General features: G+C 37.3%; 1 protein-coding gene across 2 annotated transcripts in view; it reads left to right on the plus strand.

Annotated features, from left to right (window-relative positions):
* LOC149077567 (heme A synthase COX15) overlaps positions 1-13,210 on the plus strand; it is a 36,666-nt gene continuing 23,456 nt past the window's right edge. The window contains exons 1-3 of one of the 2 annotated variants that reach the window (XM_089245130.1): positions 1-179; positions 2,140-2,241; positions 6,932-7,095. In XM_089245130.1, coding sequence (XP_089101256.1) covers positions 123-179; positions 2,140-2,241; positions 6,932-7,095 — 323 coding nt within the window. In that variant the 5' untranslated portion in view covers positions 1-122. Of the gene's footprint in view, positions 180-2,139; positions 2,242-6,931; positions 7,096-13,210 lie in introns of those variants that run through there. The other variant, XM_089245131.1, reaches the window with a different exon arrangement.

The raw sequence follows: 13,210 nt of genomic DNA on the forward strand, positions 1-13,210 counted from the left end.
AGAAGAGTTTGTAAAAAATATAAACAAAGCATTGGGACCGGAATTTCGTCACCTCAATACTAAAGTAAATTTCAGCGACAAGATTTATAATTTGTCATTTCTTCATCAATTCTCCAATCGAAATGCTATTGCGATGCTTATTTTCTTCGGGTCTCCACCAGGGTTCCATCGCATTCAAAGTAAAAAAAAAAAAAAAAAATGTATATTTTCATATATGTAAATGAAATATGAACGAAATGGGTACTTTCGATTTGAACTTTCACCGCTAGACAGTGGCGTATTTAAAAGGGGGGGGGGGGCTTTGCGGGCTGTAGCCCAGGACAGCAAGTTCAGAAGGGGGTGGCAAATTTGAGGTATGAGTGACCAAGGAAGTTAGAAGAAGGGTGGAAAAATTTGCATAAAACTCAAAATCTGCCTCTGTCCAGACAGCAAAGAACTAGGTTAGTGAGGAGTGACCAAAAGAGTGACTTAGAGCTTGAGTAAGAATGTGGATGACCGAAAGAGCGACCTAGCATGTGTAAACATGTAAATGATAACAGGTGTGGCCTATAAAGGAACCAACCAATTCAGTGAGCGAACTTAAAGAGTGACATTATGTGAGTGACATAAACAGTGTGCAAGCATTTCAGTGACTAGAAAGTGTGCAAGCATTTCAGTGACCAAAACTGTGTGCAAGCATGTGAATGACTAAAAGAGTGGCGTAGTGTGTGAGCATGGGAGTGACCAAAAGAGTGGCTCAGACATGCAGGTGTACTTGCAGGAGTGGTGGGGGGGGGGGCAAATTTGGGGAAAGAGTAATCAAGAAAGTTAGAAATTGCGTGGAGTTGTACTCGGTTTGAAAGACTATATTGAGGGAAGAGCGGCAAAAGTTTTGTAGCCCACATGTGTGACAAACCATAAATGTGCCTCTGCTGCCAGAGCCGCAACTATGATGCTACTTAATTTTTTAACATTTTTTGCCAGTGGGTCCCTTTTGTACCATATTTTCTTCTCATTTTGCCCCATGTCTTAAGGCCCTCTCTGCCATAACATGGGCTTCTCAAAAGCATCATAGGCAGCACCGTCTTAATGCATGGCCTGGGGGTCTCAAGTACAGAGGGGCCTTGTATGAATCACATTTGGTTTTAATTTTCGACTGTATGCATGTAAATAGGAAGGCACAAATTAATAACGGTTAATTTGCCATAAACATGGGCAGCACCAACGTGGTGACTTTTTTTTCCTTGTCAAGCAATCACCACTTTTCTAGTGGCCAATTCAAGATGGCCAACAAAGAGCACAACTATTACACAAAAAACGCAGTGCATAACATGAATCAATCTTGCAGTAATCAAATCGAATAATGCGATGATTAATCAAAATATGGGGGAATGTGGAAAACTACGAAAAAAATTTATGTACAAAAAATTGAATTAACAAAGCATGCTGTTGATAGAGGGTTGCCCATAGCAAATATTAATTTGGCTGTCAAGGGATATCAATTTTGTTCTTAAAAAAGGGTGCCACGTTGGTGCTGACCAGGCTTATGGAAAATGAACTTTTCTAACCACCTAATAAGTAGGCACAGATTGAAAAAGATGGGGGGGGGGGCGATTGCCCCTCCCAAGAGCACAGTAATAGCGAATTTGGGAAGCTGTCCTGTAGTATACAGTACTGTCCAATGCACTTACACAAGTCACATCCCGCAACATATTGCCCTGGGGATCCATGCCTGCCTCTGCTATTGTAGCAGCTAAAAATGTCTGCTTTGACAGTTTTGGACATCAGTTGCAGCACCAAATATAGAAAAGGAGTTTCCATATAACCAATGTTTCTTATGCTTTATTTTCCTGGCCTATTTTTGATCATCACTTTTTAAAATTCTCAGTGCCCCCAATTACTTCTTTACCTGTCGTTCCCCCATAGAATATCGCAGGATCACAATAGGACCACATTTCCCCCGAGGTGGAAACCACTGCCTTAGATCAGCACTGACTACATCATTATAGGAATTATGTGGATGTCTGTGTAATTATGAGTTTTATACTAGTTGTTGAGTTTTATAGTGGGTTTGGAAAATCACACAAACCCCACCCTTGAATATACTATGTGTGTTTTGTTTCATTCGATAATGCATTTGCTGTATAATTTTTATTTTAGATGCCGTTAATAAATTCTGTGGCTCAATTTAGTGGATTCTCGGCTAGGATAAAATCCATTTCTCTTGTCAAGAAATCTTTATTACTGTCGGGTTTCAACAAGGTAATATGCATTCAAGAATTGCTCATTTTACCTATTTCCTTACGGAAGCAGAATAATTTACTTGTACAGTGTTTAAAATCCTGTTTCTTTATTGATTTGTGGTGATATCCCTTTCAGACAAGAGTATTTATTTTTAGAAATTTTCAAGACAATTTTTGTATTTTGGATACTCAAAAAAAAAAAAAAAAAAAACATTAAAGACTTAAAATGGCAGCAAATTTTTATTTTTAAATTTTTTTTTTGTAAAATTTTTCAGCTTCATAAGTAAAGAGATAATTCACCTCATTCAGTTTTTTTTTCAGCTAAGATGGTGCAGGGTATATTTATATTATTGTGTTTATGTATTTATATTATTATATTTATGTAGTTATACTTTTTATACATCACATACGATTTTTTTCCAGAATTCTATTGGTAATTTTAAGTAATTGATATTGTATTAATTATTCAATTTATTAATTAAATAAATATTAAAAAGTTGGTAATTGAACAATTTTCATTGCCACGATACTGACAATCAAATTTAATGATGGTATATTGTATTTTAATATTACTTATACAGAATCACTTTTTTTCAACACTTGTTACAATTTTACATCTAATTAAGGAAACACCGACTATTGTTTACTCCCAATTAGTAGAAATGCGTCATAAAAAATTTATGACTTATTTTCACGTTCTTCCTCTTCAGAGGCTTTGCCGCCAGCCTCTTTCAACTAGTGCATTTGAGTATAATTGATGCTCACTTCCATTTTATTGCAGTTTCATGTTTTCCCAATCCTAGAAATTCATTCTGACATAAAGTCTTTCACAGAAAGGGATGTATACTACACAATAAAAAAAAATAGTAAATTTTTCATTTATGAAAAAAAAAATTATGATGATATATTTTTGTAAAATGTGTTGTTTGATGCCCTTAGATTTACACAGATACCTAAGAATATGGCTGAATACCTAAGAATTATTCGGCCAAACCAAATATTCATCCCATCTCTAATTTGGTGTAATACATCAAATTTTCTCCGGTGTCACTTACTTTCTTCTGCATTCAATCTTGAAAAAACATTAAATTCAACTTTAAGTGCTGCCCTCTGGTCAAAGTTCATATTCACCATTTTTAGAAGTCAAAACACACACAAGCCTTCAAGTCAAAGCTAAACTCCCTGAGATTAATTAATTATAAATAAATAATGATAAATAAATATTATAAATATTGATTAATTAAAAATAAAATCTTTAGTGAGAAAACAAAACAGCCCACACATTTGTGTGTACAGGGTCTAAAAGGAGGTATGTGACGTAGGGACGATGCAAATGGAAATTGTGTTTAGGAATTACGAATGACTGTGTTTATACTTGAAAAAATCATAAAATACTTGAAGAAATGTAGGTTTTCACGGTTTGATGCTATTGAAAATGCTTCTGGACTTTTGAGCCTTAGTCTAGGTGAAATTAAACCAAACTCTGTCTACTCTGGACAGCAGAGGATATCACTTCCTTGCTACTGAAGATGTCTGCTGTAGCCATAAATGAAATATTTGGTTTAATGTCTTTAATCTTCTCTACTTCTTCTACTGGTTGGTTATCAGGACAACCACTTGTACAATATTTAAAATTGGTGCAATTCTGGCGCTTCTAATGATAACCTGGTGCTTTGCCACTACTAGAAAAGTGAATTGACTCTGTCTCTGGGACTATTATTCATTTTTGCTACCTGCCCACCATAATCTTTTTGCAAAAAAGTAAACTCGGCTTTTTCCTGATCTGACGTCTGACACCAGGCAGTGCGTCTTAAGGCATGGCCCACCCGGGCACCTCAAGAGAAAAAGGACCTCACATCTGGTTGAAATTTTCAAGAATTTGCCTGGTAGGGCCTCAGAAAAATCACGGCCCAGTGGCCCATGATGCTCTTAAGACGGCCTTGGAACCAGACCTCCCCCCTGCCCTCTCGGCTTTCCTATTGATGCCTGTTATTCAAACTGTTATTTTTTCTTTACCATCAAAGTACTTCCATATGTCTTTTCCTCACCGATTGGCAGTCGTTCCGATTATAAACCAGTACCCTGGTCCCTCATTGAGCTTCCCGTGCTAAAATGTGATAGATACCCATGATCGTGCAATTGAGGTGAAGTTGGTTTTTTGCACTTTTCCAACTTTGACGCCCAAATGCAAGCTTGCCTGTCATTTGAGAAAGTCTCTTCAGAGAAAGCAGACAAGATACTTACAAAACATGAAAATCAAGGCATTTGCCATTTTCATTTCAAAATGTGAAAGACAGATGGCTAGCACCACTAAAACATGAAATATTTATAACTCTGATATCATTAGGGTCACACATGTACACTTGCAACACATTCTAGTATGCGGCAGTTCATTTGTAATTCCCCCAGAGGACTGTTTGTGAGATGCATGTATGGTTAAGTAGTAGTAGCGTTTCAATTTTGAAGTGGGAATGCAAGTTGGGTTTCTTTCAAAAAAATAAATTATGTCACCACAGTAAACAGCAAAAAATATATAACCATGATTTCTATTGCCGATCATCTCTGTGCCAAATCTCAACATAATGTTTCATTTGCGAGCAAAAGAACTATTCTGCCAAAGTCATCTAACAACAAGTATGAAATTGCCAACAATAACAAGTGTTAAATCACAAATGTTGCCAAATAAGTCAAAGCCACTAAATTTCCCTTTGGTTATTTGGTAGGCATCCTTAAAACTGCCCTGTAGGGAAGAGGGGTGGGTGGGAATATTGAAGCATGTGCTATCTTATATATAAATGTGAAAGTATGTATGTATGTATGTATGTATGCTCTTTATACAAATCTACAGTTTTAGACTGATCGTCGCCAGATTTTGCATATATACCAAACAGGTCCGGGATTGAACCGTAGGCTACTTTAAAAGTTCGTCAGAGCTGGGCAAATGCCCGTAATGGGCGAAAAACTGCCGGGCAACAATGGTTTTGGGGCCTCAACAATTACTTTCGGAACGTTTACTTTGGTTACCGTGGTTTCCAACAATGCGTTTCAGACGTGTATATGTGCCTTTACAATGGTTCGTCACACCTTTAATTCTGTTATTATAACAGTTTATTCCTTTATAACGGTTTGTCACCATTCCAATCCTCCCATTAATTGCAGAAAACCCGGGAAGCTCCGGGTATTTCTGCTAGCCTATATACGGGGTGTCCTGTAAGTGATAATGCGGCCTTTATCTCATCAACCGCCCATCGTATAGGTATAGTTTCAATTTAAAAAATGCGTAAAAGGCGTTTGAATAATATTCGCTGCACAAGCTGGACGTATGACGTCGCTAACAACAACTACGCTGACAAAACTGGGAATAAAAATGTTCAACGCCAGCTGATGAACTCAATGCTTGCCTCAAATCATCAGCACTCTACTTCACCAACACCAACTCTGGCCATATCGCTACATTGCAATTTACTGCCATTAGTGACATGGGTTGGAAGTGAAGGTGCTGTCTATCGGTGGTCGCCTCGAGTTTGTTAGGACATCAACACTCTGGCACGAAGCTAACAAATTATCATTATCCACAAGCATGCGAGTTCAACTGCAAAATGACTCAGCGCTGCTATCATTTTCACATCAGTTGATCAAACTTGGCAATGGAAGAATTCCCGTAGACCCAAGCACTGGACTGATAACGTTCCCAAGTGGATTTTGCCAGTTATTATATATATAAACTCAGTTCAAGAACTTGCAGACCACGTCTTCCCAAACATTCAACAAAATCACCGAAACCATGAGTGGCTTTGTGAGAGTGCGATTCTGGCACCGAAAAATTCTGGCAAGATCAACGGAAAAATCCTAAAAATTATTCCGGGAGACTCCACATCTTACAAATCGGTTGACACTGTCACAGACACAGCGCAGACAGTTCTGTATCCTGCAGAATTTCTGAACTCTTTGGATATTCCGGGTGTGCCACCACACAACTTGACCCTCAAAGTCGGAGCACCTAAAATGATTTTAAGAAATTTGGAGACACCGATACTCTGCAATGGCAACAGACTCTGCGTGAAGAAATTGCACAATTACATCATTGAAGCAACGATTCTAACTGGATGTGCTGGAGGAGAAGACGTCTTCATTCCACGTACCCAAATTATCACTGAAGAAATGCCATTCACTTTAAAGCGATTACAGTTCCCGATTCGTTTAGCTTTTCCCATGACAATCAACAAAGCGCAAGGCCAGTTGTTAGTAGTGGCAGGTATCAACCTACATGAGCCCTGTTTTTCACACGGACAGCTTTTCGTTGCCTGATCGCGTGTTGGTAATCCCAAAAATTTGTACATGTACAAAAAAAATGGACAAACAAAAATATTGTGTATCCACAAGCGATTGCCTGAAGTTTTTAATTAAAATATTTAAGTAATTTTTTTTCACTTAATGCAGAAATATTTGATTAAGAAATAATTAATAAGCTATATATATGTAAATTTTTTACAGGGCGGGCAACGTCGCCGGGTATCAGCTAGCATTATATAATGGAGAAATTAATTTGAAAATAGTAAATGTTTAAAAATTAGCTATTTCAAAAAAGAATTACTCTTCTTTGTACAACAAGAATTACATATCTAGAAATTATCAGTTCTTTATGTTGAATGAATATTCTCACTTTTTTCTTGAGGAACGCACTTTTACAGTTGCTGACCTTTTTTTAGGTCCCATTTGGCACAAAAGGTCTTTTGCTTACAAGAGGTAGTGTGACTGCCGTGAAGGGTGTCGTGGAAGAGATATCACCGAGAGCATCGAAATGGGTTGGCTCATGGCTGATTGGATGCAGTGCTATGGTTGTTGGTTCAGTTGTTCTTGGAGGTATAACCAGGTATAAGATAATATGTGTTGCATGGAGAAAATTTACTGTATATAGTGGGTGACATAAAAGAGTTGTCTTGTTCTTTATTTAACTGACAGTCTTTGTATCCTTATTGCTGGTTTTATGGCTTGTTATTCTAATTGCTATGGCGTCAATAGCCATCACTATCAAATGAAGCGGGAGAGGTCCAATTTCCAGCCCAATATAATATAATAATAAGAGAAAAGGGAAAAGGGGACTTGAGCCATCTAAATTGTAAAAAACATGCTCTTTCGCCTCCATCAACACTCCTTAATTTTATGGCCACTTACTTAAAGGGCCCCTTCAAAGTTTGCGTAATAGCCGCTTCGTATTCTTCTTTTCTCTCTCTCTCCCCTATATACTGAAGCCTCTTGACCTTTGTAATTGCCACCTGCAGGCGATTGACTTTATTTCATCTATTGTACGCATCCCTTCTTGGGAATATGTGCCTTCTGACTTTCTTGCTTCCTCTCTTCTTTTCTTTTCCTTCTCTTTTTTTTTGTACAACTTCCCCCCCCCCCACAGAAAACATCTTCCTCCCATATGCTTCGAAAGATCGTAGGGGGTGAACCTTGACCAATGATGTCAATTTTAATACTATTTGTACCTACGTAATCCTCATCATCCAATGGAAGGATCTTTCTTTGAAGCCGGACTACCAATTAGAAATAGGGGGTTGGTACCCCTCAAAACTTTACTTTTTTTGGAATCTTTGAAAAATTAAAGCAGATTGATTAGTGCAAGCTAGAAATCAAGTTGGAAAAAAAAAATGTAGAAAGAGCAGAATTTTTTTAAAACATTTTTCAACTGTAGCATCAGGAGCGGCGATCATCCGTGATGAAAGGGATGGAGGAAAAGGTAGGAAAGAAATTCTTACCACAATTTTAGTAAATTATAGACGTTTAGTTAAGATCTAAATTAGGAGGAATTAACCGGGGGCAGAGATGGTGAAATTAGGTATAAAAGGTGATTAAAAGAGAGATATTCCAACATCAAGTTAAAATTATTATAATTGAACATACAGTATTTTGTTTATGTATTATCCAGAATTTGATATCGTAGAAATGGATTTTTTCTAATTGACTTTTATTTTGTGTAAATATAACTCGTTCTTTTCATATGATCATTTGATTAAATATTAAATGCTAATGAAATTTAAAACTGATTCCTTCTTTTCATGAGTCATCGTTTTTTTTAAAATGTATATTGGACCACTAGGAGCCTGGGTTAATCTGATAATTATATATATATATATTCTTCCAGTGGTTCGATATAACAATGGTACCGTGACCATTCCCTTACAGTATTATTCCAAATTTTACTTTTGTAATACTGTTCTTAATTCATAAATTTATCCTTTTATTACCTTCAGATAAAAATGTCAAAACATGAACAAATGATGACTCTTGAGAGAATGTTCGAATTGATATGGTCATAATGATAATTTAAAAGAAAAAAAGAAACATTAAGTTGGTGTTGAAATTTATTATTGAATGGAAACTTTTTTGTGTTTTGGGAATTTCTGCATTTACTTTCATTGAATTTTGATTTTATAATTTTGTGAAATATTTTGAATATATTGCACTATGGCTGAAGATCCAAGCAATTTTAACAAGTTAGCGGGGTGCCAGGCATTAATCCCCCATTTTGACAACGTATCCGCTGTCACTCCCCGATATTTTGTTGATACGTTAGAGGCAGTCGCAAAAACCGCAAATTGTACTGAATCAGAGAAATTATTGTTGCTAAAATCCAGAGTTCAGGGAGATGCGTTGACACAGATCATTAACAATGTTGATTTGGAAAATGAGCAGAATTATGAAAACTTTAAACAGAAATTTTTGGATTTTTTCTCCACCAAAACAAGCCTTGCTACACGACAGCAACTTTTCTCGAATTGTCGCATGTCCTCCGACGAAGGGGTCAAAATCTATGCTGCCCGTGTTTCCACAAATACACAACAATTTTTCGGCAATGCCGATATCAGTAAACCTGAAGTGAAATCACTTTACGAACAAACACGACTAGCCAAATTCTTGGAAGGCCTCCTACCAAAATACAAAAGTTCTATTTTAGTGAAAGACCCCCAATCGTTTCAAGATGCTGTGAATTTCATTGAAACTTTACAAGTTAATGAATCATCAACACAACACGAGACAATTTGTAATGTAGAAAACAGCAAAGATAAAGAAATCAGGAGCTTACTAGAAACGCACACAAAACTGACTCACAACACACTTGCTGCACTACAAAAGCAGGTGGAAAATCTTCAACTGCACTCCGTGCCAAGGCACGAAAACAGTGCGCAATTTCGTTTTGAAAATAACCCCTCCACAATTCAAGCATTCTCTGAACCCCCACAGCAACATACTCACACACAGGCGTGGACCGCAGGTTGCGGTGGAGACACTTGCTGCAACGAAACAATTTCACACAGATTTCCACTCAATGATTTTGAAGGTCATAGATACCCTCATTATGCTCAGAATTTTTGTGAAAACTGTGGTCGAAACAATCATACAACTTCAGAATGCTATGCTGATAATCCTGAGCACCGTTTCAACCAACGTTCACACGCACCACGCACTCAAAATTTTCATCAGACATTTCATTCTAGTCGAGGACATTTTAATACACGCAATCATTCACCACATCCTCGAAGAAGCAATAGAGGCAGATCAGTAAGATTTGAGAACAACAACACATCTCATTCCGGTACTTCCGCGGCTAGAGTCCGTTCCCCCAACATGAATACCACTTCAACTTCTACAGAGCCGCAACAAGATACATGTATTACACAAGTTAAAACGATAAACACACAGATTCTGGATTCACAAGAAAATGACTTCTACCTTCCTGTTGCTGATGTCAAATTTGCTGGTTGCCAAACAACCAGTTTGATTGATTCTGGCGCCTCAGTCTCATTACTTCAGTATTCTGTTTTTCAGAAAATCAGAAATGATGCACGGATAAAAAAAGCTAACACTGATGTCAGAGTTAAATCCATTTCAGGAGAGCCACTAGATATTTTGGGGTCATTCAAAATCCCTCTCACTTTGGGAAATAAATGCATTATTCATTCATTTTTTATAGTCAGAAATGATTTGGCTACACAATACCAAGAAATAATTGGCTATGACCTTTTGAAGGCCCACAAATTCATACTCAACCTCGATAATGACATATTAGAAGCTGGTAATACAAAAATTAAAATACGAGACGCCAATTCTCCAACTTGTAACACATTATCCACAGAGTACGCCCGACTGGAAACGAAAATCACACTTTTGCCACACGAATCCAGGGTAGTGTATTTGAAAACTGACATTTTGGCTAGTGAAGGGGATGATATAATGTTGACACCTACACTACAAAACGATGCTATAGAAGTACATAGAGCTGTGTGCTCCATCTCTAAAGATAAAACGATCCCCATTATGCTTTCGAACTTGACCGCTCGAAAAGTGGCTCTAAACAAAAACACTCGTGTAGGTACAATCACGAATGACGTAGAAATCAGAGACATGGAGGAAATCAAACAGTTACGCAGGCAGGAATTGTCGGAAAATGATTTTGAGCTGAGCCACTTAGACCTTCCAACTCGTTCGAAGCTATTGAAATTACTTTTTGAATTTGGTGATATATTTAGTAAACGCTTATACACCATAGGTTGTACAGATAAAATCACTCCTATTTTACAAGTAGATTCATCAAAACTACCATCTACTCGCCCCTACAATGTTCCCTACGCTTTGAGAGACGAATTAAAATGTCAGTTAAATGAATTAGAACAAGCAAATTTGATTGAAAAATCAGACAGTCACATAAGCTTCCCTTTGATCATGATAAAGAAGAAAAATCCTTCAGGAGACCCGAAGCAACAGAAATGGCGATTGGTAGTAGACTATAGAAAATTGAACGCTCACTTAAAATATCCAAGATATCCTCTACCAATCATTCATCACTTACTGGAAATGCTACGGGGATCTAATCTTTTTTGCTCCCTTGATCTATCATCATCTTTTTGGCAGATTCCTTTGAAACCCGAGGATCGTGACATGACAACATTTAGCTCTCCATTTGGCTCGTTCCGTTACAAAATTATGCCTCAAGGCTTGAATGCTAGTCCGGAAACATTTTCCAATCTTTCAGATCAACTTTTAGCTCCTCTTTCGGATTTGAAAATTGCCAACTATATTGATGATTTTTGCTTGGGTGCCGACAATGTCTCACAAATGCTCTACAAATTGAGAAAACTATTCGAGAGGTTCCGCTATTTTGGTTTGACACTTAATCCAGCTAAATGTTCATTTCTTGTTCCTCAGATCGAATTCCTAGGTCATACTTTGAACAGTTCAGGCATTCGCCCCATTGAGACAAACATTAGAAAGATACAAGACTTTCCAGTTCCCAACACCGTACGGAAAATTCGCCGTTTTATTGGGCTGGTTGGGTATTACAGGCGTTTCATACAAAATTTTTCAGATATTACGGCACCTATTACTAACCTCACTAGAAAGAGTAGGAAATTTCATTGGACTCAAGAGGCCCAGAATGCTTTTGACATTCTAAAACAAAAACTTTCGCAACCTCCAATTTTGATTCATCCGGATTTCAACAAGGAATTTATCCTTTCTACTGACAGCAGTGACGTTGCATTAGGTGCAATGATTGGGCAGAGAATAGACAATTCTAATGTCATACATCCAATTGCATATTTTTCCAAGAAGTTAAATCCCACACAAATTCGATACACTATTATGGAAAAAGAATTAATGGCCATTGTGGAATCTGTAAAAGCATTCAAGTACTATTTGTATGGTAGACATTTCACTATTAGGTGTGATAATGCTGCTTTGACCAAATTATCGAAATGGGATTCACCAGGAAGCAGAGTCACTCGATGGTTTGCATTTCTCTCAGAATTTAATTATGATTTTGAATTAATCAAATCTTCGGAAAACCAAGTCGCCGATATTTTTTCACGTGACTTTCATGTGAATGCAGTACAGATCACTTTACCTACCATAGAGGAGATAAAGTTGGCTCAGCGCGAAGATCCTAAATTGTCAACCATAATCTCTACATTAGAAGACGATAACACTCAACACTCAAAGCTCAGGATTAAGTATGTCCTATCGAATGGTCTTCTTATGCACAAAGGGATTATCACTCGCTCAGGGGGTCAGAAGATCATACTACAAATAGTTATACCTAACAAGTTCAAGCCACACATTCTTGCAGCCAACCACTTGACACACTTTGGACACTTAAAAACATACCACGCCATTAAAGAGAAGTATTTCTGGGATAATTTATACACAGATACAAAACATTACGTAGAATCTTGCACACATTGCATATCTTTCCGATCTCCTCGTAGAGTACCACCTGTTCCATTGCAACGTCATTTTATTCCATCTCGACCAATGGAATATGTCTCTTGCGATTTTGTCGGAAGATTGCCTAACACCTCACGTGGAAACTGCTACATACTTACGTTCATTGATCATTTCACAAAATTTGTGAAACTGTACGCAGTTCCCGACCAAACATCAAAAACAACAGCAGAGAAATTCCTCGACTTTGCTTGCACTTTTGGATTTCCTGAGAAATTATTATCAGACAAAGGTTCAAATTTTGTGAGTGACCTTTTTAAAACACTTTGTAGTCGCCTAGGGGTAACGAAATTGCAAACAACGGCGATGTGCCCACAATCCAATGGTCAAAGTGAAAGGATAAATTCTAACTTGAAGAAGTCCCTCTCTATATTTGCACTAGGAACAACTGATTGGGATGCATACATTAATTACTATGAATTAATTTATAATTCAACTATTCATCAAGCAACACAGGAAAAGCCAGCATATTTACATCTTTCCTACGACCCTACACTTCCAACAGACATTCTTAATCAGACAACTCCACATACACGTGTCTCATATTCTGATTTTGTCACACAAAAAACAACACAACTGCAGTACACATTCAACAAAGTGCGTGAAAGTCTAATTACATCAGCAGAGAGGCAGGAAAATTACCAACGAAAATTCGCGAAAGATAGGAATTTTTACCCAGGTCAATTAGTATTCTTGCATCAACC

Source organism: Pholcus phalangioides, unplaced genomic scaffold (assembly GCF_987345545.1).
Source record: "Pholcus phalangioides strain wild (caught in Gottingen) unplaced genomic scaffold, Ppha-v1.0 ptg000015l_1, whole genome shotgun sequence".
Taxonomy (NCBI): Eukaryota; Metazoa; Arthropoda; class Arachnida; order Araneae; family Pholcidae; genus Pholcus; species Pholcus phalangioides.